Source organism: Rhipicephalus microplus, chromosome X (genome assembly GCF_043290135.1).
Source record: "Rhipicephalus microplus isolate Deutch F79 chromosome X, USDA_Rmic, whole genome shotgun sequence".
In the NCBI taxonomy this organism is placed as follows: Eukaryota; Metazoa; Arthropoda; class Arachnida; order Ixodida; family Ixodidae; genus Rhipicephalus; species Rhipicephalus microplus.
The window spans coordinates 410,219,127-410,245,919 of NC_134710.1; the positions used below are offsets into that span (position 1 = coordinate 410,219,127).

Here is a 26,793-nt window from a genome sequence, read left to right on the forward strand (position 1 = left end):
GGGCAACATGTTTTTCACGGCTCCACGATGTGCTAACCCGGGGATTTCAAGTTCCGCGAAGCTTTTTCAGCGTTCCCTAAAGGCAACGTGTGAACACAAAAATTTCGACCCATTTTCGAGCGGGTATTCATTTTGCATGAGTACATGAGTAACCCGGTTCTCTGCAAGACTGACTGGGCCTGAGAGAAGTGCAGTGTCACTGGACTAATTGATGAAGACGGCAGCCAGGCTGCTGTCGGGAAAATGCGCTTATTGAAAGGCTTGAATTTGAATTGGCTCGGCTACATGGTTTCAGCTTCTTTTACTTTTGTCGTGTAGTTCAAATGATGTCAAGTAATTATAGGTTCCTATCTGTTCACAAAATTCGTGTAGCTGCGGTTTGGAAGCTTGTGAGTCTATACTTCTGATACTGTCACCCAAACGCATGTGACCAACAAAACGCTTCTAGAAATCGCCAGAGAATGCCGCTGCAGCCGAAGTTTAGACAAGTGAACTTTTCTTCGTCAAATCAATGCTGTTGCCCTGACAAGGACAAGTCAACTTGCCGAAACACTGTTTCCAGCAACGTTCTGTATTGAAAAAATTTCAAATCGCTTCAAGCCTCTCCATGCCTATGAACGTTTCTTATTTGGTATTCATGTTCTGTAAGAAAACTATGTGCGCCGTCATAACAGACGTGATTTCTCGTGATTATTGGTAATTTTTGTTTGTATATTCAGGCCTCAATGTTTCCTCATTATCCCCATACGTCAATATTAATTTGAAGCTGTTTTTATGAATGGACACTTTCACACTACGTGTATGCCTCTATTTTTTAATACATAACGGTGTTATAACTGGCAATGCCGACCCGGTCTGAAATGGACGCTCATCGACGTACCTGCTAAACGTCGTCTGTAAACGCAAGAGGTGTCCACGTGCACTGCAGGTAACGCGCATCGGCGTCGCTGGGACACAGCCCGAGTTCGAGGAGATGCGCGTGCACCGACGGAGGATATAAAGTGCACGTTGCCTGTGCGCTCGGACAGTAAGTATGTAAATAAATCATGTTTTTGTCAGCAAGAAGCCTCGCAAGGGTGTCTCCTTTGCCGGCGCCTGGGTGGCTGCCTGTAGCCCGCTCCTCGATCACATCAAAGGGAATAAAAAGTTCATTTTATTTGTGCCAATCGAATTTCATCTTACTCAGAAATCGGTCAGCTGTACTTTCACCACTTGAGAAGACAAGAACAATTTCAAAGAAATGATTAACAAAACTTTACGAATAGCCGCATGGCCCAAGAGGCCAGCAGACCTGAAAGAAGGCACGAGCGCGTTCTACTTGCATGCGAAGCGGGAAAGGAGAGCTTCCGCAGCAACACTTCTCTCGTTTTTAGATCCGAAGCAGCTCTTTGACTAGTTTGTGTAACGCTGTCCCTCCGTACGAACGTGCCGAACGTATTGGCGTGGTGCCAAGTAGGTCACGCCGTTGCTGCGCCTTCACGTCACTCTCGCCCGCCACGCGCTCGGCGCGGTGCCCGCAGTTGCCACCTAGTCCATTCGCCAGCAACACATGCCGCGACCACCACCGACTCGTTGGTTCACGCGCAATAAACCTGACGCGCGCCTAACGTAAGCATTGAAACATGTCTGTACGAGTCAGCTACAAGACCTACGCCAGACTTTGCTTCAAAAGAATCTTCCAACTCTCACCGCAGCACCCGCGTTAGCACCGTTCAACCCGTGCGCAACGCTGCTGCTTCGCATCCTTTCAGAGTTCCCTTCGAAGAGATGGTCCAATTTTTTAGATGAAGCAGGCCTCTTTTTTCATTCTCTCTCTTATTTGGTCATCTCATCAGTGACGTCATGAAATAAATTATTTATTTCGTGATTTCTTTCCAATTGGATGTCCGGCCGCCACCAGTGGTAAAAGCGGCGCTGCCGCTGCATGCGAAAGCACGTACATGGGCGGTATAGAGAGTTTCCGTCCCCCGCTTGCCACTTTGCTATCAAGAATGCTATGCCAAACGCGCGTGCCCTTCGTGGCAGCGAACTACCGGAACCATGGTGATAACACGAGAAAACTACGCTTTTTTTTTTCATAGGGTATAATCTGTTGTGCTATGGGCGTTCCAATAAAGCAGTAATGCATATCGACGGCTGAGATTGACGCGTTCTTCCATAAAAGCTGCCCTTTGGACTCGAACTCACTCTGCGCATTGAAGTCCTGCGTGCCGGGAACAGCATCATCAGGATGCTCGCAGCGCGTGTTTTGCTGAGGCCGAATGAAGGGTATTATACTTGACCCCACAATTACAATCAGTATTTGAACGTTGGTCTTTCTTGACATGTGTTAGGTGCGCTGCACCCTAATCCCACAGTCTGCTGAGATGTTTCTGGTATTTTACAGCAAGCACTTCGGATGTTTATTATCTTTCGGTTGCTACCCCTGCTTTAGAATCCAACATTCCTGATACTTTGTTCTATGAGCGTGTGCACTTAATCGTTTCAAGCAAGTGATCTGCGACTTCCACGCCATGTAATACTGTTACATTTCTTTTTGGGGTACGTCGAATATGTAAAACTATACCATCGCCCAGTGATGGAACATAAAGAGTGCAGTACCGTGGCTTTCCTGCTTTGTCGCGTGCTTCAAACAATGGCGTCAATGAACTTGCAACATCTACGACAAAGGTGGCAGATATAGTATCGACGAAATCACTGTACTATAGATCGACGCAGAAATTAAACGTCACCGAGGTGAACAACAGAAGACAATTTACACTCGATCACTTTTGAACCGCGATACGATACTGCGGCGCCAGCCTGGCGCTATACGTATATATATACATTAAGGTGGCATAAAAAAATAAAGAACCAAGCAAATTAGAACAGAGTCATATACAAAGAAAAGGTGAAACAAGAAATGCGAGACGTAGCTGTATTAGCATGTACGTCAATCGTACATAGGAAGTGCATCAAATATAACGGATCTACCGCAACGACCAATTCGGGCTCACTGAATACCCACGATACCGCAAAGGAGGCGGTGTGACCAGCTCTTTCGTGCATGGTGATCGATCTACACGTCGACCCGTATGGGTACAAACTAATTCCGACGCAACGAGAGCGATGGGGCGGTAAATGGGTAAACCTTGGGGAAAGGCATATGGCAACGGCGCTACAGCAGTAAAAAAAAAGAAAAAGCACAGAGAAAAAACACAGTCGCTTCCCAAACAGAGCATGCAACATTCACGAGTCGGTCATTGATGAAGCTTCGCGTCGAATACGGAAATCGCTGCTTGGCTATGCACCGTGACCGCGCTGTTTCGCGCAACTCGTAACAAATTCGTCCGACGAATGATTTTTTTCTTCCTTGCCACGTATAGGACACACTGCGAACAATACCCGGCGCAGGCAGCAGAAATGCATGGCTGACTGCACACGCATCAGAATCGGAGCGCACCACGTCTTTTTTTTTCTGCTTTTCCTGATTATTTTCGTAACACCGAGCAACGCCTCACCGAGTGTATGATCTACACTCTGTAGCCAGATTGGGTGATTATACCGAAAGAAGACACTCGTTCAAACGCGGACCATCGCTTTCAGGTTGTGTTTATTGCCTGCTCGTAGCAACATTTTCCACGATTGGCACTTAAGAGCAGGCGCGCACCATCGATACCGATCGAAAACTCGTACCCGCTAAAAGCGTCGTCCATGGGACAACAGCGCCGCTGGCGGAACTCCGCCATTGTCAACTGGCTGCGCTGTTTCCGAGCGATTTTCAGCGCACATACGATAATGCCCGAAACGCGAACGGTGTGGTAGAGAGAGTTGGCCTACAAACACTAAAGTGCGTTTTGTATTCTTGCATCGTGCAGTGTTCACTTAAAAAGTTCCAAGGGCACGCGTCTAAATGGAGCGAAAGGCGATCGTTTGCTTGTGGCTCGACAACACACTGGTACAATGGTACACACTGGTACAACAAGCGTCTAGACGGGGCCTTCCATATTCCTAGACTGTAAAGGTGTCCGTATTGATATATCTAATGACTGCTTTTAACGTACGGCATGAACAAATGAAGCAGGCCTCAAACGCACTGGCCAATCTGTGGTGACGGAAAGCTCCTAACCCCAAAACTTACAACAGTAATTTAAAGTACACTAACAAGGAAAAATAAATGCAACTTGCAACGGTTCCCAATTCTGGCGCAGTTAATGATAGTTAAGCACCGATTCACTCAGTTGAAAGGCCGTTCGCAAGGAGGATGATGCCAGGGGGGATAAGATGAAACTCTGTCAACATAGTCTGCAAACTCGTTAGCGGCAATCGTTCGTACGAAACAAACAAAACGCAGGGTTCATTAGGGTAGTTTACATTAGCTCGTTAGCAGCACTAGACGCACTGCGCACGCACTTCGAAGACAAACCAAACCGCTGCAGCGCACGCTCGCTCGGTGCGTGGGGAAAATAGCGGGATTATATTTAGAAGCCCAGCAACGTTAAATACCGTACACGCGCGGCATTGGATATCCACGTTCCACGGCTGCGTATGGCTCCAGCGGGGCCCTCCCCAAACCACGAGGATCCGCCCGGCTTCAAAGCATCGTCATTACCGCAGCCGTGTCTCTGACAGGTGATCTACAATAGGCAACGACGCAATCTAGCCGCCCAGCCGGTCGTTGCCATCTGACGCGAACCAGCATCGCGGTCCAAACGACGGCGAGAGGTGGGGCCCACATGGGCCGGTTTCGCTCAAACAGCGCCGCTTCCTAGTAGGCCACCACTCGAGCCAGGTAAATCTATTGAGGCCAAGAAACAGCGCGGCCTACAAGGCATGCGATCGCTGCTACTCGACCATCGATGTTGAAGCGGTGAAAAAGAGACGCAAACACGGCGCCAGCACTCCTGGGGGCTTCACTGGTTCGGCTTACGCTGCCCACAAGGCAAACGGAAGGACGAGCGAGACCGCGTTGGAATATCATGAATACCAAGCAAGTGGGCGACGACGTCAGCGGAGCCACCGACTGCACAGCAAAAAAAATAGGCTGAGCACCGAACAAGTTTGTCCATGACACCGGCTTCATTTTCCCTCGGGGCGCCAGCAGCGAACCCGGGATTCGACCAGCGCGCCGCTTTTTGACACTGGCACCGCAGTTCTCAGAAGGGACACATATTCCAGGGGTGGTGGAGACTGGGGGTCCGCCACAGAAGGCGACCCCCAGTCTCTTCCACAAGTGCCGTCAATGAGAGACATGCGAGGTTTTCAGAGTGCGAACGAAGCACCAAACACAAGATTCGCAAAATCGTCTTACCTGCGCCGAAAATCCGGATGGAGAATCCGTTCATTGTGGTGGTCGCCGTCCAGCACGCGTGGTCATTATAATACAGCCGCCTCGTTGCACTGCGCGTCTCCGATGCCGTGCAGGCTGTCACCTCACGAGACTGCCGCTCGTCCAACGCATGCTTTCCGCGATCGTTGTGAGTGTTTTGGCAACGCACACACAGGTTGACCGCTCACTGAAACACCGATGCCACGACTCGTGATCGGAAGGCGCCCGCAGCACGACGAACAACGAACGCCGAGCTCAGCCACACCTGCCACGCTCGCCGCGCCGCGATCGAACACCGCACAGCCGACACAACCGGCCCGACCAAAAGTTTTCTTCGGTGAGCGAGGCGGATCCAACGTCGGCAGGTGGCGGCACAGGCGTGCTTCTCTGTTTGTGTTTTTGCCGGCCGGCTTTTTCGCGTTGCCAGCGCTTCGGCGTTGCTAGCACGGCGTGAGTGAGGAGCAGCTTCCCACGTGACCAGTGAGGAGGAAAGGTTCAGGAATGTGGGTTGAGCCGCGGCGAAACCTGCACGGCGCGCACCGGCGGCGGCGACCTGGCTTTGCAAGTTGCGGCCGCGTCACGAAATGCGCGAGGTGGCCTGCTGCTAGCAGAGTGCTGACGATGCGCTCGAAAAGATGAGCCGGCGGCGCTCGTTGAACGGAGAGGGTATCCCGGTTTTGTCTTTATTTCCCAGGCGTTGCGCAGACCGGCATCCTTGCAAACTCGGAAAAGTGGCCCGGGGCATTACGTGCGCTACGCGAATCGCACTTTGAGTGTCCTAGTGCCGCTGTGCAGAAGCACGTGCAATGAGTGGGCGCTGCTGCGTTTGTGTTTGTACGCGTGCGTTTACAGGGGCAGGTTCCTGCTCTCCGTCACGTCCGTGTAGGTCGGTTTCACGCAGTCTGTTGTGCGGAATTTCGTTTCCGGAGCACTACCTCGTTCATAAAAACTTTTCATATATATATATATATATATATATATATATATATATATATATATATATATATATATATATATATATATATATATATATACCTCGTTCATAAAGACTTTTCATATATATATACATAGCACCTGCCCTGAGTGTGAGGCAATACCAATGAATAACTTTTACCTGCGATGCCTTCAGAACCGTAATATTCATTTACTTTTTTCACGCACTCTACCTTTACGTACAACTGTCTCGTTCTCTTTATGTCTCCGTTCTTTTTATAGCTCTCCTTGCCCTTAAGCTTTGTAACTTCCTGTAGTTTGAAAAGAGGAGGGCATCAATGGCGTAGGCGGGGAGGGCGGGGGCGGGGGGTAAGAGTTAAACTTTCGTCCATCTCAAAATATTGCATCTTTATAGTGTACTAATAGAAGCGCTCGTGCTTCTGTACATACAACTCCCCCCCCCCCCCCCCGAAAAAAATATCTCACTACGCTATTGAAGGACATCAGTGTAGGAACAGTCAAGCACAGATTGCTACCGCCGCCCTCTCTTGGTGACCCAATGCAACGTTTGGTCGACTTTTTTCTATTATTATTGCTATAATTAAAAACACCATATGGTCCCGAAGACGCTACAGAAAGGAGTAGGAGTGGGAAGAATAGTTACACGAGCAGTTCAACGGCAAAAAAAAAAGTGGGGAAGAGTGGGGAGAAGTTACAAGACATCTTGAATGGTGATTTTGAAAGCTTGTTCATCCGCTATGGTGTGGATTCTGGCAAGCAGGCTGTTCCATGCGGCGCTTGTTCTAGGAACAAATGTCTGATTGCACCACCGGCTGCGACGAGATGGCCGGGCCGTCTTAGGGAGACGGAGCGCCCACAAAACGAAGTAAATGAAACGGGGCGTCTTTCGATTTCCCGTTATAATGATATATGTCGTGACATAGATTCAGAGCAGTTGATTTTCGGCGCTGAAAAAGGTCAGGCAAGTTTAGGGTGCTCTCCATGGACGTGACCCCTGATTGACAGGAATAATTTGATAATTTGAAACGCGCTGCACAATTTTGAATGACTTCGAGGGCGGGCTCTAATGTGTACTCTAAGCAAGGTTTTGTGGAGTGTTTAACTTCAGGGACGATGGGGCAGAGGAAAAATTCAACGCTGATAAGCGAGCATGCGCTTTGCGTTATTAGTCATATTCTGCATTCATGCAGTCAGTCTGCTTTCACTCGTGAGTAAGGAGATAAGATTGGGGAATCCGTCAGCACCTATGCTACCATTTCAATGGTACCTTTTATCAACCAGGAAGGCGTTTTCCAGTTAATTCTTGAGCTAGAGGCGAAGAATTGAAGTGGTCTGGATTATCATCTGACAGAGTTTCTTGAGCGTCAAAGGTGAACATTTGGCAAAAGTCTACCTGATTGGGAAGGAAACGAGCCTCTGACGGAAAGCGAGCAAGCCTGTATAAGCGCTGCCCATCTCTAGCATTCTAACCCCTAAGGAAGAAGATGGCCTGGCTTCGAAGCGCCGTGTTTAGAATACAATTTTAGCTGCGAAGCTCCTAAAGCCGTGGGTGTGTCCTCCCTCTGGCACCAGTTCGTAATCACCTTTGCAAACTGCCCATTACTTCGTCCTTGCAAACATACCACTAATACGCCCCATTGCCGATCCACCACTTCACCGGGCATAAAGCACCTTTGTGAACAATAACAAAATAAAAGTTGATTTGTACATGATACGAAAGGTCTTACGTCTTTCTAACGATGTAAAGGACTAACTTTTCCCGGGATAGTTGCGGTTTACCGATTACCTCCCCCTCTCGAGCTTCGCCCACTTTTGATAATTTATTCCGTGGATATATGGCATGATTTTTTTTTGCTGGAGTTTTCTATTTGCCTCCGTTTCTCAAGCGATATGACTAATGAGTCTCATTTTATTTATGAACATTATTTGTACAATTGGTTAAGATGCGATCACTCCCACAAGACTGGCGAGATGCAATTGTAATAAAGATTTTTTAAATGTGGCAACAGTACGTTAGTAAAAAAATTGGTCCGCATCCTTGACGTCTGTTTGCTGCAAAGTTCTAGGACACGTAACTGCAAAACAAAATCCTGCGTTCCTCGGTTCTAAACATGTCACTTTGGGCTAACTAACATGGTTTTGGCTGGTATTTCAATGGTGACACAATTAACAGAAACTCACTACGATTTCTAGAAGAACACCGAGGCCCACATGCAGACTGATGTAATTTGTGGGGAGTTCAGGAAAACCTTTCATTAGGATTCTCAATTCAAGTTGCTTTTCAACCTTAAAAATCTAGGCACAAGCAAAGATGTATTAAAATTGACACAGGTTTATTTACCTTTGTGTCAACAGAGTGTAAGAATCGAAAACTGTACTTTAAGACCACCAAACGTGTCTTAAGGGGCTCTCCAGGGATTTTAGGACCAATTGTTTTTCTGACATTTGTTAATGATATATGTTTAAAAGATAAGGCTCCTAATAAAGCGTAACTTTTTGCTAATGACTGCTTAATTTATTCTTTATAGATACATGTGAAAGCGAACACATTAATCTGAACTTACAGGTATTAAACGAGTAGTGTAAAAAATAACTGATGATTGATTTGTGGGGTTTAACGTCCCAAAACCACCATATGATTATGAGAGACGCCGTAGTGGAGAGCTCCGGAAATTTCGACCACCTGGGGTTCTTTAACGTGCACCCAAATTTGAGCACACGCGCATAGAACATTTCCGCCTCTATCGGAAATGCAGCCACTGCAAGCAGGATTCGATCCCACGACCTGCGGGTCAGCAGCCGAGTACCTTAGCCACTAGACCACTGCGGTGGGGCTATTGCGAAAAAAATAGTACATGGAAATAAACTATAGCAAGGCGTTTACGCATACGCTCAAGTGGGCGACAACTGTCATTCATGTATCACATGCGACATAATCCTTTAAATAATGCAGTTTGCTTTAAATACCTAGGAGTTACTATTATGCACACATTGCATGCCATGGAATTCATATATTGATAACATTTGTTCTCAGACAAATATAAAAAACTGTCTCTCCTCAAAAAAAAAAAAACTGGACCATACCAGACCGGACGTAAAACTAATGGCTTACAAAACATTTATACGACCGGTCTAGTATTCTGTGTCACAAGAAAGTTCTGAGGACACAAATTGAGAGAATACAAATATTAGCAATCCTTTTCGTATGTGGTACCAACGCCGTGACGCTCACACTGCGGCATGCATTTGTTAAAGTCTTTCGAATATCGCAGGCTCACACATTGTCTCCAATTTCTTTTTCAGATTATATATTTATTTATTTAGAAACACTGTCAACCCTCTTTTGAGGGTTGACAGTATTACGTTTGCCCCATATTTCGGCAAAAGAAAAAAGACAAGAATTTATATTTTCAAATGCCTAGAAGGCGATGTGATCGCGTTAATAAAAGAAGAACTATTCAACCTTATTTCGAACTCATAAATTATTACTGCCACTCTTTTTTCTCATACGCTATATAAATGTAGACTAGTTTAATAATGCAGTTGTTCAACTAGCAACGTCAGCCAATTCTTTGAGAATGCATCGTCCAGCTTTCTCTGTGTTGATGCGTGATAACATCTATGCGAGCACTGGTTCCTCAATTTTTATCTGTAGTCACTGTTGTTTGTTCAATACTTTTCTGGTGATGATTATTCATCTGTCCTTTTTATGTGCTATAAAATGCTGTTGTTTTTTCAGGGAATAATATGTATTATTCGACAGCCTCCCTGTAATGCATAGGGTTTCCTATACTTACACAAGAGGGAACTCAGGTGCTACACTCTTAAAAAAAGTTAGTAAAAAGGTAGCAACTGCGAGCGAATAGGTAGTAACTGCAGCGGTTACTACCTCTTTTAGACCGTTACTACCCCTTTGCTACCTGTTTACTGCCTACGTTAGCAAATATATTTACTAGCTGCAACCGTTACTAACTTTTTGCGACCTGTTTACTACCTACGTACGTCAGTAAACAGATAGTAACTGGAATGAAAGAGGTAGTAACTGCAGCCGTTACTACCTTTCTTGCCCCGTTACTACCTTCTTGCTACTCGGCTGTTGACTATTTAATGCAAAATAGTGTGTGACTTGGATTCTGATCATTTATGAGAGGAATCGTCTCGACGTATTGTCATTAAACGAGAAAATTACGTAGGAGATATCCATTGATCAAGAAAATACATTTTGTGTTAAATTATGCAACTGAGATATGTAAACGTTATTCTGATATTGTCGAAACGGAGAAGTACAAGGTAACGAACCATAAGCAAGTGCTACACGTGTTGTAATTGACAATTACAACAAACTTAGTAAATTACAGCATATATTAACAAGAGTGGCGGTTAAAAATAACCAGGCGGTCACAATCAACCCCGAAGATGGTCACAATAATCCACTGCGGCATGTCTCTTAACATTATCATTGTTTTGGCGCGTCAAACCCCAAAAACGAGTATTACCTTTTAAACGCTGATATATTTGCCGTGTGAAGCATTCCAATGCACTGAGAATGAGTTCATAACCTTGTTTCGGCCACTGTAAATAATGCCTTTTTGGGACCCTTTTTATATTAATAAACATGACATATAATTTTTATGAGTAATGCTGATTAAAATTCTTGTGCTACGTCCCCAAACACACGTAATCAGGCAGTAAAATGTAGTGCTATAGGTTCAAATTTGTTATAATTCATCTTTAAACACAAGTGTTTCTCTGTGCCCAGACATGTCCCTGCAAAGTAGGGGCTATATATAACCCACACTTACTTCACACTGCATGTATGCGAAAAAAAATAATGAGCTTGTTAGGTCTATGTATTCTTCACGTTCATGGCACACCACGCTTCATTCCCCAAATTGTCTAGTAATGAGACATCGATTGGGCAACATTAACAGTGGAGAAATAATAAGCCAAAATGAATGTACAAGGTAATATTGGTACTACTCTTTTCTTGAAACCTTTAAGAGTTACAACCCATGGGGTTAACGGCTAGGGTAGTAACAGTCACTAAATGCTGGTAGTAACAACAAAAGGTAGTACCTGTTACCGCCCTCACCGTTACTAACTGCGCTTACTACCAGGGTTGTAACATACGTGACAAACCCCAAACTTAGCAAGCGCTACAACTTTACTACTCCAAACTTAGCAAGCGCTACAACTTTTTTTCTAGGATTGTAGTGTCTATGGAAGCTGCAACTAACGGCGTTTTAGCGAGCATGAAAATGATCATAGAGTATCCTCAATATACACTAGAGGTAACTCTGGCGCTAATGTCTATGCGAGCCGCAACGCGTGGCGCTTCCACACATAGAGTTTCTTAATATACACTAGAGGGAACTCTGGCGCTAGTGTCTATGGGAGCTGCAACGCACGGCGCTTCAGCGAGCATGGGAATGATGGGTAGTGCACACATTTGTCTAAGCTTCGTACTTCTGGCCTGATGTTGGCTCCATGTGTGTTCATGTGACTTGGAGCTGTTTTCTCACGAAACAAAAATCAGCAAATGTTCTGCGATTGTGCTTCACCACTTCAATCATTTAGACTTACCTTTCCAAATTTGGTCACGAAGTTCAAAAGGGTTAAATCTTTATTTCAAAACAAAACCGAAACTGAAATAAACGAAGCCGCAAGTACGATTCGCCGCCCGCAAGTACGAATACTAGGCAAATGTGTGTACTACCCATTATTCCATGTTCGCTGAACGATCGCAGCGCCAGAGTGCCCTCTAAATAATTTTAGGAAACTATGCTTCCACAAGCATGGTAATTATGGGTGTGGCATCGATTTACCTACTCTTCGTGCTTTGCGTTCGTTCTGGCTTCGCGTGCCTTCAAGCTGCTTTGTCACGAAACAACAATCAGTAAATGTTTAACAGTAGCGCTTCGTCACTCTAGTCTTTTAGGCTTACCATTTAAAATCGGCTCACGAAGTTCAGAACGATTCGTTTTTTTTTCTTTCGAGACAAAACCGAAACACAGCTAAACAAAGCCACAAGTGCGATTCAAAGCCAACAAGTATGAACACATGGTCGCTGAACGATCGCAGCGCTGGTTAATTAATCTATATCCTGTATACCAGCAGTAAAATTATATCTTGTAATTTATTTATTTTCTTTATTTTCGATACTGCCAGTCTTATACGAAAACAAAGCTGCAGGGCATCAGTTCTTGGATACACAATACAGTTTTCAGTTTCACATTTATACAGCGGAATATTTGTCAGAACGCCAAAGAGTGTCTTGAGGCAGAAATTCCTGAAGGGTGTTATGCCTGCGAGTCCACAGCGAACGTCCATGCCTCTGAAAAAGGCAATCTGTGTCAAGGCCAGCCCACGAGATCGCCTGACGCGAACAACTCAACGGCGTCAACACGCGGCGGTGCCTCTCTGCCACGCACGCACATTGAGTCATCTCAGCCAGCGAGCCCGTCAAGCAAGCAACCGGCGCCTTCCTGTCTGGCAGGTCTGACGCAATGCCTGGTGACGTCAGTCGTCGTTGGGTGCAGCCACGCGCAACGCAGCGGCTTCAGATTCGATTACGCGGCCCAGCGGCGACCTTATTGGAGGATTCTGACCTCATGACCAGCGGCGCTTCTGGTTGGACATTTGGTTACTCAAAGTATCCAACCGGTGCATATAAAAGAAGCCCTGCGGTGTGTCGCGAGCAGTTGACCTATGTGTAAGAGTGGAGCTATGTGTTAGCAGCAGACCTATGTGTTAGAGAGGAGAGCTCGGCTCTTCGGATCTCTAAGCTGTCGGCCCCAGTGCCGAATTTGTAACGCCTCTGTATATATGCTGTACATAAACCTTGTTCAACTCACCGTCATCTCGTCCGCTCGTCTATCAGCTCTGCGCAGAAGCAGTCACGAGCTGAGAAACCTACGCTACCAAACGGCTGGTGACCTTCCCGGTGGAGTTCGAAGCAGTGGCGCCTTCGGGACCGTGTTGGCGTCACCGTCTTTCGAAACAGTGGTTGCAGCGGTGAGATTCGTGGCGCCCTTCGTAACGTCATCGGAGGCACGCTTCGCAACAGTGGTTGGCAGCTGCGGGATCGGCCGGCGTCAGCGACATCGATGCGGTGAGTGCGTGATGTTTTCCCCCCATTTCACCAGACTACTCTAGCTCAGGTTATAGTAGTTTAGAGAAGGGCTGTGTGAAGCATTGAAGTGAGCTTTGATCGTTTCAAGCAAAGTCTAAGTGCTTTGAAACCAAAGTTAACGCGGGGGGGGGGGGGGGGTAAACACGGGAGTGTTAAAAATTGCTTGTGCGTCTTGCTAGTAGGCTTATAATGGGTACGGCAAGTAAATTGTTAACAGGGGCAAACAGCAAGAGGCTAGTGTGAACGATGGAGAACCTTAACAAGAAGGAACTCATCGAAATTTGTGAGGAACTCGGCATTACTTTAAGCCGCGCGAAACGAAAGCAAGCGATCCTTGAGATCATGAAGGATGAGGGAGTGTCGGCTGAGGAAGTAGATGAGGCCTGGGCGGATATCAAAGCACGCCGCGAGGAGGCTGAAAGGCGAGAAGCTCGCGAACGTGAAGAAGCTGAAAGGCGAGGATTTCGTGAAGATGTTGAAAGGCGAGAACGCTGCGAGGAGGCCGTGAGACAGGAGCGCCTCGAGTTGAAACGAATAGAATTGGCAATCCTACAGTGTTCGCAGGCGCCCAGCGTAGCTTCTCCGACGATTCAGGTCAGCGGTTATAGAATTCGGGACCAATTGCCACCGTTCGTAGTAGGCCAGGACATGGCGAAGTATTTCGTCAAGTTTGAACACGTCTGTGAGCGAAATGCTTTGGAGTGGTCTCTTTGGGCGCAGAACCTGTTCGCTCTTCTTCCCGGCGAAGTGTCCGACGTGATAACTTGCTTGTCGATGGAAGCGTTTGAGAGCTATGACGAGGTTAAGGAAGTGCTCTTGAGACGTTACAAGTTGTCACCCGAGGCTTTCAGGCAAAGGTTCCGGTATGCTAAAAAGAGGAATGAGTCACACGTTGACTTCTTGTTTCGTCTTAAAGCCGATTCAATTGAATGGCTCAAGGGCGAAGGTGTTTATGACCATCGCGATAAATTGGTGGAATGCATTGCATTGGAGCAATTCTACCGCTTTATCGAGGAGGATGTCAAACTTTGGCTGCAGGACAAACTTGGTGAAGTACAGCTAAACAAGGCAGCAGAGTTAGCTGAGGAGTATTATACTCGCCGAAAGTTGCATAGCAGGGCAGTGCGCCTAGAAAAGGATGAAAAGAAAGAGGGTTCTTCAAAGAAACCTGATCAATGGAAGCCGCGAATATGCTACAACTGCAGAAAGGAAGGGCACATCGCGATAAACTGTGAGCAAAAGTTTGCGACTATCCGAGAATCGGAAAACAAACAGAAGCCGCGAATCTGCCACAACTGCAAAAAGGAAGGGCACATCGCGATAAACTGTAATCAAAAGTTTGCTATTGCAACAATCCGAGAATCGGAAAAGAACATTCGGTTGTTGGAGCCGCATCTCCAAGAAATTAGTGTGAATGGGAAAACGTGTCGAGCACTTCGAGACTCAGCGGCAACCGTGAACGGTGTCCATCCTTCATTGGTGTCTCCGGATGACTTTACAGGAGAATGCGCGTGGATCAGGCTAGTCGCCGAGGAGCAGAGTGCTTGCTTACCAATCGCTGCGGTTGTCATTGAAGGCCCGTTCGGTAAGCTTCCCACCGAAGCGGCTGTGTCTGCCGTGCTTCCCGCTCGTTTTCCTTATTTTTTCTGTAACAATTCAGAGCAGCTTCTCAAAGAGCAGGGTAAATCGTTCTTCCCCAACTTAGCGTACATGGCCCTCATGCGATCGCAAGCGCGGAAACTTTCGCAGGAGCTTGATCTTGTTCAACTCGGTGAACTCTCAAGTGAACATGTCGGCGGGTCGACGGAACCTCAGAGAGGAAATTTTCCGCGTGAGTCATGTGAGCAGTCACTCGAGCGGCCCGTCGCCGAAGCGACCGGCGCGGTTTCCGTAGCAGCTGGAGACGACATGGCGCCATTGAGTTAGAGCGAGAGGGGTACAATGCTATCGCCTGTAGCGGAAAGTTGGAGTGAGCTGTCGAGGGTTGATCGAGAAACGCTATTCGAGAGACGCGTGAGGACCTCTCGATAAAAGTCATAATGGAAAGCGTAAACTTGGAAAAAAAGAAAAAGAATGTTTCTTTTTTTTTGAGAAAGCAGGGCTCCTGTATCGGAGCTACACAAATGCGCAAGGTGGAAAGTGTGAGCAGCTCTTGGTGCCACAAATGTATCGTCGCCAACTATTGTAACTGGGGCATGAAAACGCATGGGCAGGGCATCACGGCATAAAAAAGACCAAAGCTAGAGTTCCCTTGAGTTTTATTGGCCGAAATGCTGGAAGGATATCGAAGACTTTGTACGCTCATGCGACACTTGTCAGAGAGCGGGGAAATCCGCGGACAAGTGGAAGGCACGCATAAACCTTTCTGATACCAATTATGAAGTGAAATTAGGAAGGCGGCTGAACAAAATTTACCACAGTAACTTGATGAAGCCATACGTTCAACATCAAGCGGTGGTAAATCTGCTTTTGTATGCTTCAGAGGAAGAGGGAGCAGAAATTTTGACCACTAGTGATGTAGTCGAAAGGGGATTGGAGCCAATATTGGAGCAGTTGAACCTAGAGCCTAGGTTAAGTGAAGTCGAGAAGGAGGACCTGAGAAGTAATGTTTCTTTTTATGAGAAATCTGGACTCCCATATTGTAGCTACACAGATGTGCAACGTCGCAAGTACGGGCAGCCCTTAGTACCACATAGGTATCGTCGCCTAAACGTGGCCGGTTACTGAGGTGGAGCATGATACTCCAACAGCACAACTTTGACGTTCGCAACAAACAAAGGAAAGCTAAACGCTAATGCAGACGCATTGAGCCGTGTGTTTAGTTAGTACCTTCTCCACCTTTCGGTTTCTCGCTGGCGATTCGGGGCAAAATTTTGTCCTCATCACAGCCTTAGCTGAGCGCTCTCGCCCAGAATGAGCTCAAGGAGCCAACTTTATGTTCTATTCTATTTCGTTACGTTGTTGTACGTGTAAAAAATTGAGCTCTCATTTTAAGAGTCTTGTGTCCCACATGTGCCTCTTGATGTAGAGGGAACGAAATTCCGATAGACACGTAGCTAGGTATATGTTGTACTATACTTTGTCTGGTGTTTTGTCGGGTTACCGAGAGCACTTGCTTGTGTCGTGTGTTGTCTGTTGTCGAACCGTTCTTGACAAGTTGCAGAACCATCGACAAGTGCTGAAACCAAGGATCGTCAGAAGAGCCGAGCGAAGCTGGTCGACAAGTTGTGGCGACAAGCCAGTGGAGCTGGGATCCGTCCTCAATAATGCGATGTGTTCCCGGAACAGAGTCTGGAGCTGCATTCTCCCCATGGCCCTGGAGGCAAACCTGGAGGGACCTGGCGAACAAGCGCGCCTGACATCCGAGCCACGTGGAAGCAGCTCATCTTTCCGGCACATTGTCTGGCGGCGGGGGTGCTGTTATGCCTGAGAGTCCACAGCGAACGTCCATGCCTCTGAAAAAGGCAATCTGTGTCAAGGCCAGCCCACGAGCCCGCCTGACGCGAACAACTCAACGGCGTCAACACGCGGCGGTGCCTCTCTGCCACGCACGCACAGTGAGTCATCTCAGCCAGCGAGCCCGTCGAGCAAGCAACCGGCGCCTTCCTGCCTGGCAGGTCTGACGCAATGCCTGGTGACGTCACTCGTCGTTGGGTGCAGCCACGCGCAACGCAGCGGCTTCAGATTCGATGACGCGGCCCAGCGGCGACCTTATTGGAGGATTCTGACCTCATGACCAGCGGCGCTTCTGGTTGGACATTTGGTTACTCAAAGAATCCAACCGGTGCATATAAAAGAAGCCCCGCGGTGCGTCGCGAGCAGTTGACCTATGTGTAAGAGTGGAGCTATGTGTTAGCAGCAGACCTATGTGTTAGAGAGGGGAGCTCGGCTCTTCGGGTCTCTAAGCTGTCGGCCCCAGTGCCGAATTTGTAACGCCTCTGTATATATGCTGTACATAAACCTTGTTTAACTCACCGTCGTCTCGTCCGCTCGTCTATCAGCTCTGCGCAGAAGCAGTCGCGAGCTGAGAAACCTACGCTACCAAACGGCTGGTGACCTTCTCGGCGGAGTTCGAAGCAGTGGCGTCTTTGGGACCGTTGTTGGCGTCGCCGTCTTTCGAAACAGTGGTTGCCGCGGTGAGATTCATGGCGCCCTTCGTAACGTCGTCGGAGGCGCACTTCGCAACAAGGGGCCTCGAGGCCTTTACAAAATTCAATGAGTACAGTTTGAAAAAAAAAATGGCGTTAATTGCGTACAAACACTGAACAATCAGTACATACTTAAAGACGGCATACAAGACAGTTCTTATCTAGTGGACAATACAACTACTACACAAACACAAGAGCACTGGGAAAAATACACCACAAAAATACACTCTTAAGTAACTTTGAACCAGTTACTGCACCCAGCAAAACTAATTCGTTTACGCGCAATTGAACGTGAACATTTATTCCACGAAGAATAACAAAGACAATACAACACTAGTTGTACACAAACACAAGAGCACTGGAAACAATACACCAGAAAAATACGCTTTGATAACTTAAATCCAGTTACTGCAACCAGCAATAACTAATTACCCTTTGGGCACGGGGTTTACAGTGATAATTAAATGAAAATGAATAACTGTTCCATGAAAGACTAGAAGAGATGTGGATACCAAGATATTTATAATTTCGACGAAATGTTACTGAGCCTCGATGGCAACGGAATGAGGGAGTTAAGTGCGTGGACAGTAGGTAGTATAGTGTTGCGTAAAACTCACATGCGCTTACATTCAGTAGTAATAAATGTCATAAGCGATATGCAAGGTATATATAGCCCGGCAGCGAAGGCTTCATAGAAGCCCATAGGTTCAGAAAATGGCTGCTGATCAGTTGCTCATGGTGCTTAGCGCCATCTCTGAGGAGGGAACACTGCCGGCGGAACAAAAAAATAAAGCGGATGTGACGCAGTAGCCGGTAAACAAGTGACGTCTTTTTGTGTGCACCTGATCGCTAAGGACTCCCGCGATCGCCGGCGAGTCATCCACGAGTGCGCTTCAGATCAACGCCAGTTAATTTAATACTGACTCAACACTACATAGTGATGTTCCGGTGTACTACCCTTCACTTTGCCTCAGCTTTACAAAGAAACTTTTTTTCGAACTTTTATTCGCCGTTCGTGGATCTTCCGCCGATGAATTAAGGTAAGCAACAGCGTAGCCGCGTACACATGTGAAGTCTGCAGCGTCATTGATTGATTGATGTGTGCGGTGTACCGTCCCAAAACCACCATATGATTATGAGAGACGCCGTAGTGAAGGCCTCCAGAAATTCAAACTGCCTGGGGTTCTTTAACGTGCACCCGAGTCTGAGCACACGGGCCTACAACATTTCCACCTCCATCGGAAATGCAGCCGCCGCAGCCGGAATTCGATCCCGTGACCTGCGGGTTAGCAGGATATCTGTAGCGCCACTTGCATGTTTCACACATGCGCAAGTTTCTTAGCATGCACCAAGCTTGTGATCTTATGTTTTAAGAGGAAGAAATGATGCCTAGTCACGGAGAAATGATGACATTTTAGTTTTATTCATGGTCACAATAACTCAAACTTATTTCACGGCGCAGAATGGTGATAAAAACAAACAAATCTGTCGACACTCCCGGCGATATATATTTTTTCTCTTTAGCATTACGCTCCGATGAATTACCGCTACGTATGTCAATGAAGACATGCGAATTGTACTTTGATAGATTACTTGGCAATCTGCTCACCGATAACGCGAATAGTAAGCACTGCATGCTCAAGAAGGAAACCGAGCTGCAGGAATACTGATAGATGAAATTCCAGCGAGCAGAGCATTCCGAACTATCGTCCTTGTTTTTTTTTTTTTTTTCTATAAGACACGGGTCACCAGGCATACGTTCGTTGCAACTGCATCTTTGCACATCACATCGTTTCCGCAGCTACTGATGAAAGCCCTCGGCGTTAAATGTGATTCGCATCGTTCCGCTGCCCGTTGGACACTGCCCTGAAGACGTTCACCAACGATAAAACGCACATGACACTTCTGCGCACAAGAGAGAACGCAAGAAAGCGCAGAACACTAAAACACGTGAGGCGCTGTGTCTTCGTAGACGAACTTTACGAGAGAGCCTTGCAGCGAGGAGCTCCACTAGAGAGGCCAGCGCTGCGATGGTTTTGACGTCACAGATAGGATGCGTAGTTGTTCAATACGGCATCTTTGTTTTCGTGACACCACTTGTATCGTCCCCCATGGCTGCATGGGTTCTTAGTCGCGATTTTGCGATGCTAATTAGACACGAGAGTGCCACCGGGGACACCGATTCGTAGTTTTCTTGCCCGTATTATCAGATCTTACCACTTCTTTAAGCACTGAGCTTCAAAACAAAAGGAAGCACACACGGTGTCCATAGCAAAAGCGCAGGAAACGCGGTGTTCTAGCAGACAACGTGAACCCGGCATCGTATGAGTTACGTCTACACGTAGGTGGCGCCTCATTATGTCCTCGAGGCCAATACCCATGTAGTGCAAGGGCTGCACTGAGTAATAATACCATGGGCAGAGGGTGCTAAAAAGATTTTTTGTAACAATAAACCATCAAAAATTATTTGTTCACTACACCTACATAATATTGTTGAGGAAAAAAAATTTATTTGTAAAACCTATTGATTGCTTCGACTTTGAATCAAACTTGGTTTTGCTCTATATTAGTGTTTGTTCCCCCCACACATGGTCGCGCTTCAATCGCAGCTCCCAGAACTTTCCATGCTGATGTCGCTGGCAATAGCTTCAGTACCGCTTTTCGCCCGAGCCTTCGCGACCTATTTAAATAGGCCTTGCGATCTATTTCTGCATTCGAATACTCTACCTGGAACTCGTCGAAAGATTAGATGGTCTGCTTGGTTAGTAATTTTCTGGTAATGTACGCAGTCATCTTCAAATAACCGGACAGCTGAGGAAGAAACACAGGTAGGAAGATTATTATTATGGATAAATAAAAGCAGCGGGCCAAAGCGGGCCTTTGTGGCTCACCGGACGTCATAGCGGAAGTAAGTGAACAGAAATGGCTTGCTGTTACATAATGGCTACGGCTGGGCGACGCTGGAGAATTTCTTTGGAGAATATTAAAGCGGGTGCATATAAACCTGGGGCCCCGACACACAGTGAAAACAGTAACTTTACTCGTGAACTTTCTACGGCAATATTGTGAGGAAAACCAACGAAGCAAAAAACGTTCCCAAGGCCACGTCATTCTCACACATGCTCGATGCATACTAAAGACACAGTGCGCTTCACGTTATTGCACGCTCAAGTTTGATCTAAGAAAGCACGAACGTGAGCACCTTGATCCTATAAAAGCAAAACTGTTCAATTAACGTGAGTGTTGAGTTTATCTGATTTTTATGTTTTTCTCTTCCACCGCTGGACAACTTCCACACGTTCAAGCTATGCTGATTCAGTATCAATCCCGGCTGCAGCGGCTTCATTTTCTATAGAAGCGAAATTGCTGTAGGCCCGTGTGCTCAGACTTGGGTGCAATTTAAAGAACCCTGGGTTGTCGGAATTTCCGGAGCCCTCAACTACGGCTTGTCTCATTTTCGTATGGTGGTTTTGAGACGTTGAGCCCTACATATCGTCACCACCAAAACAAGACCGACAGCCAGGAGTTGACCTGAACCAGAACAAAGAAAATGTTCTCTTCTTCTCAGCCCAAAACGACTATGAGCCACAGCGGCTCTTTCATCAATGGTGGCATGCGTCATTACCCTCTCTCCCAGGAAGTATCGTCTCGATGCTGTACATAAAGTAAAAAAAAAAAGAAAATGAGAGGAAAATGACCATGCAAGCAAAATGAATCACGTAAGGCGGACTGATGTATTTGGTTTTGAAGTCAAGAGTCAAATGAGAAATAAAAAAAATAGAAAAGAATGCAAGGAAAAGAGGAAACAGAAAGAAAGACGCAAAGTCACAAATAAAGTCAGTCACTCCACTGGTGATTCACAGCGCGAAAAGTATGGTTTGAGCCGTCAAACGTGAATGACTTCAGTTTGCGGGGGGCGACGGGAACGTATTGAAGTGCCTTCTGGAAGAACCTCGTAAGTAACTTCGCTGAGACGTCGTACGACTTTGTAAGGGCCGAAGTAGCGTTGAAGCAGCTCTTATGAACGGCCACGCTGTGAGATAGCGGTCCACACCCAGACTTGATCACGAGGCTTGAAAATAACTTCACGGTGACAAAGATCGTAGCAGCGTGCGTCTGCGGTTTCGTGATATTGAATACGGAGAAGAGCGAGTTGACAGGCCTCCTCTGCGCACTGAGCGAATTTGGCGGCACCCGTGTGGTATATTTCTAAGTTGTCGGGCAGGAGCATGGAGCCGAGCATCGTCGTGACCTCTCGACCATGGACTAAGCGAAAAGGTGTGAAACCAGTACTTACTTGAACAGCAGTGTTATACGCAAAAGCTGTGTAAGGAAGGATGGCGTCTCAGTTCTTGTGATGTCCACATATATCGACAGCATGTCTGCAATTGTCCTATTGAGTTGTTCAGTCAGCCCATTTGCTTGCGGGTGGTAAGCCATCGATTTACGATGTTCCGTGCTACTTAATCGCAAGACTTCCTGCAGCATCTCTACGCTCAAACTTTCTCACGAAATTAGTCATTAGCGACCACAATCTACCGTTTTCCAGACGAAGACGTGGAGAATGATCCCATAAAGTCCATGCCAATCTGATGAAAACGCGCCTTCGGTGGGCCTATCGGTTGCAGTATGGTCCCGCTAGTCGCAAAGGTGGAATCTTCGTCGCTTACAGTCGCGACATGTGTGAACGTAGTGCTTCACAGTCTTTGCGAGACATGGCCAGTAGTAAGAGCGTTGCATCCGTTGCAGTGTGCGCATATAGCTGAGGTGTCCAGACGATGGCTCATCATGACACGCACGTAAAATGTCACCACGAAGCGTGGTTGGCGCAACGAGCAGATACATAGCTTGTGTAGGATCAAAGTTCTTTTTATAAAGCACACCATCGCGGAAACAAAAGGAAGATAGCGATCGCGCAAAGCTTCGAGGAGGATGGGAATTGCGCCCTTCTAGGTAGTGGCTATGAGCGGGATGAGCTCCGAGTCGTGTCGCTGTTGCTCAGCCAAGCTGGTTGCTGATACGGTAGAAGAAAGAGTGTCGTCGTTTTCAAGGTCAGTGTTGGCATTTTCGTCTGGTGCACGTGAAAGACAGTCGGCGTCAGTGTGTTTCCGCCCAGATTTGTGCACGATGGTGACATCGAGTTCTCGTATCCGAAGGCTCCATCGTGCTAGACGACCTGAGGATTCTTTGAGATTCGCGAGCCAACAAAGAGAATGGTGGTCGCTAACTACCCTGAATGGGCGGCCATACAAGTATGGGCGGAACTTTGTTATAACCCAGACAACAGTGAGGCATTCATTTTCGGTTGCAGAATAGTTTTTCTCCGCTGGGGATAACGTCCTACACGCATAAGCGATCACGCGCTCTACGCCATTATGCCACTGAACTAATGCTGCGCCTAGTCCAACGTTGCTGCCGTTTGTGTGTAATTTCGTGTCGGCGCTTTCGTCCAAATAGACAGTTATAGTTTACCGGGCTTATCGTATACCGGGCGTACCGTGATACCGGAATCAAAGTGCGCATGCGTAGATACGTATGTTACCCATACCGGTTACCGTACGGGCGGTATTTTCAGATTTGACGTTACCGTGGTAGCGTAGGTGTACGTACATGGCACCGCTCTTGGACGCCCGCTTCGAAGTGATTTTGGTGTAGTTGTTGAAAGATGCACCTTGTTCGCAGCAAACGACTGTTTAAAGTGACTTCGCTTGCCTTCAGTTAGCTTCGACGACCGAGTATTACGGAAAAGTTGGCGCAGTTTTTTTGATAGCTTTCCATTTCGAATGCATCTAGGCGTAACTACAAGATCGATGTAAACAAATCGGCAACATAACTTTTTTCGCGTTTGATGCGTGGTTCATAATTATTCGCTTTTATTATATATTAGTAAAATAAACTTGTAACAATGCTTCGCGCGGTGGCATCTCGCTTTCTTTTCCTTTTCACTGTCCTTAACTTATTAACCATCCGATAGGTGGCGCCATCGTCTCAGCTGGGACACGTAAACCCCGTAAACGCTATCCCGAGTCTAAGACACTGTCCACAACGAAGGTTTGCTGCATGGTAACATGAATCCCTTAACCTCCGCTATCACGTTAACTGTAAACTATAACTGTCTAATGACCAAGTACAGGCGGAGCCTGGAGAAGGTTTTGGAGGTTGTCGTACGCATGACACTGATCGGGACCCTAAGCAAACGAGACACCGTCTTTTGTAAGCTTGTTGAGGGGTTCAGCGATCTTCGAAAAGTTTTTCACAAAGCTCCTAGTACGCACAGAGCCCCAGATATCGGCGTGGGTCGCGTTTATTTGTGGGCACGGGAAAGGCAGGAACGGTGGTTTTTTTCCGGATCTGAACAAATGCCAGCATTGCTCACAACATAACCAAGAAACTTAAGTTCTTCGTATCTAAAATGGCATTTCGCGGGTTTGAGAGAAAGCCCTACTGTTCTAATTACCCGAAGAACCACGTGAAGGTTTTGGACGTGTTGTTCGAACGTGCCTGCAAAGACGACGTCATCAAGGTAAACAAGACATGATTGCCATTTGAGCCACGTGAGAACCATATCCATCATTCTTTGGAAAGTAGCTGGCGCTGAGCATATACCGATTGGCAACACTTTTAACTCGTACAGGCCGTCCGGAGTAATAAAAGCCGTCTTTTGGTGGTCGCGCTCATCCATTGCGATTTGCCAGTAGCCGCTACGCAAATCCACGGAGGAAGAATATTTAGCGTTGCGTATACGGTCCAACGAGTTATCTATGCGGGGGTAGAGGATAAACGTCCTTTTTGGTTACCTTGCTCAGTTTACGGTAATCAACGCGAAAGCGCAACGAACCATCCTTCTTCTTTACTAAAACAACTGGCGAAGCTCAGGGACTGGTCGATGGTTGGATGACGTCGTTCTGAAGCATCTGCTGGACTTCATAACGTATAGCGTCTTGTTCTTTTTACGACACCCTGTAGGCATGTTTTCGGATGGGTCTCTCGTTGGGTTCCGTGATGATACGATGCTAAGCCATTGGCCTCTGTTTAACCTTCGACGTAGTGGCAAAGAAGTCTTGAGATGAGCCTAGTATACGCAAAAGGCTTTCTAGTTGTGCCCAAGGTAGGCTTTCATTTACGTCGAGAGTGCTCGCGAAGGCCTCGTCAGGGTGGCCATTCAATGAATGTGAAGCTAACTTGGAAGAACCTTCGGCATCGGCAAGTTCTTCAATATATGCAACGGCAGTGTGTCTGATGAGGTGGCGATATTCACCACTGAAGTTCGTGACCAGCAGGTGAGCATGCCTGTTGCTAGGCTGAATGATTCCTCGAACGACAAAGAGTTGTGAAATAGGGAGAGACAAATTGGCCTCTGCAATTACTGCGTCAGACACGTCCTCTCCCAATTCCACCTTGACAAAGAGGCTGCTTCAAGGTGGAAGATTCAGAGAATCGTCGGTAACAAGGAGCGATCTTTTCGGGAATTGCGTACTGTCAGTTACAGCGCATAAAGGATCCACGAACGACACAAGTAATTCACGGAGGTCGATGACGGCGCCGTATTCACGAAGGAAGTCCATTTCTACAATGACTAGCCGAGCGCAGACGCGCAATACAAGGAAAGAGCCCGCAAATGGCAACGTATGTATTCAAACGCGTGCCGTGCACATACTAGAAGGCATCACCAGATGGCCACCTTCCATGCGCAACTGGTGTCCTTGCCACGTTGTGGTAACCTTCCTCAGTTGAGATGCCAGTGTGGTGCTCATCACGGAATAGTTGTAGCCAGTGTCGACGAGGGCGTTGACAGCATGATTGTCGACGAAGACGGCGATTTTGGCAGAAATGATCTTTCTGCTGCCGGAGAACACTGCAAAACCGGAATGGTCCTCATCGGGTCGTTGCGTCGAAGGAGGGTCTTTAACAGTTCGCCGGACTGCAACTTCACCCCCAGAAGTCGCCATTCCTAGTTTTCCTTGTGGGACTTGGTGACCGGCGTCTGAAAGTAGTGGAAGAAGACCAAAGCAAACTGGGTGACGTAGAACGGCGAGGCGATGGTGATCGGCGAGGTGACGATGAACAGTCGAATGAGTTAGCTGGCCTGTGAGACAGGCTTTGATTTCGCGGGGGCACTCACCGTAGCTTGGGCATCGAGCATCAGGGTGGAAGACGTGGAGACCTAATTGGCGGTATTGACAGTTCCGGTACACGTGACCCACTTCGCCACAGTGATAGCACAGCGGACGGTTATCCGAGGTGCGCCACGTGCTTGCCTTGCTACTACTTTGTCTTGAGGCAGACGGCAGATAGGAGGGTGTGCTTGGAAACCTTGAGCCGAGAGGCGGACTCGAAGCAGTGTTCTGGAATGGTTGCATAGCCTGGCACCTTGGCCGCATAGCAGGATCTGTAGCCGATGGCGCAGGGGATCGCGATGCCACTGCTTATGTGAGGACTGGGGCCTCAGGAATTGGTGGTGCGATTGGTGCCAGGGGTGTGACAGCCTGCCGGACTTCTTGTCTGATTACATCCGCGAGGGCTGGCATAGGTGGATGGGATCCCATTGCCTGTAGCTGTCGCAATTCGTCCCGAATGATACTTCGAATAAAATCTGCGAGGGCCTGTCTCTCGCTGTCAGAGCCGATAGAGCCGGGATCTGGAGTTCGTTTTGTGACGACCGCTGCTGCAGAGTACGCTCAGTCATAGTTGCCTCACTGATGAACTCGGCAACGGTCGTCGGCGGATCGTGCATGAGTCCAGCGAAAAGCTGTTCTTTTATTCCGAGCATCAAATGCCACACCTTCTTTTCCTCCGGCATGGCAGGGTTCGCGCGCCTGAAGAGCCGAAGCATGTCCTCGACAAACATGGATACTCGTTCGTTCGACCGCTCATTTCTGCAGCATATGGCTTGTTCAGCCCTCTCCTTTCTCTCGGTGTTGCGATAGGCGTCACGGAGCTGTCGGCTAAACTCTTGCCATGTTGCAAACGAGCCCTCATCGTTCTCGTACCACGTCTTCACAGAATCTTTCAAGAAGAAGTAAACTCGGCGCAGCTTGCGAACATCGTCCCATTCGTTGATACTGGCAACCCGATCAAAGTGGTCGAGTCAGTCATCAACATCCTCAGAGATGTCTCCATGGAACGGCTTTGGTGTCGGTGGCGCATGAAAAACATTCGTGAGAAGAGAACCGTGGACAGCGCTGGTTTGGACCGCTGGCTTGTCATCGAAGTTGCCATCTTTCTGGGTGTCGATGCCAAGAGGCCAAACT

The 26,793-nt window shown here is 47.4% G+C and overlaps 1 protein-coding gene across 2 annotated transcripts in view; it reads right to left on the reverse strand.

Annotated features, from left to right (window-relative positions):
• LOC119160975 (cell polarity complex component crumbs) overlaps positions 1-5,665 on the reverse strand; it is a 234,921-nt gene extending 229,256 nt beyond the window's left edge. The window contains exon 1 of one of the 2 annotated variants that reach the window (XM_075880257.1): positions 5,291-5,665. In XM_075880257.1, the coding sequence (XP_075736372.1) occupies positions 5,291-5,324 (34 nt within the window). In that variant the 5' untranslated portion in view covers positions 5,325-5,665. The remainder of the gene's footprint in view (positions 1-5,290) is intronic. The other variant, XM_037413268.2, reaches the window with a different exon arrangement.
• Positions 5,666-26,793: the final 21,128 nt, after the last annotated feature.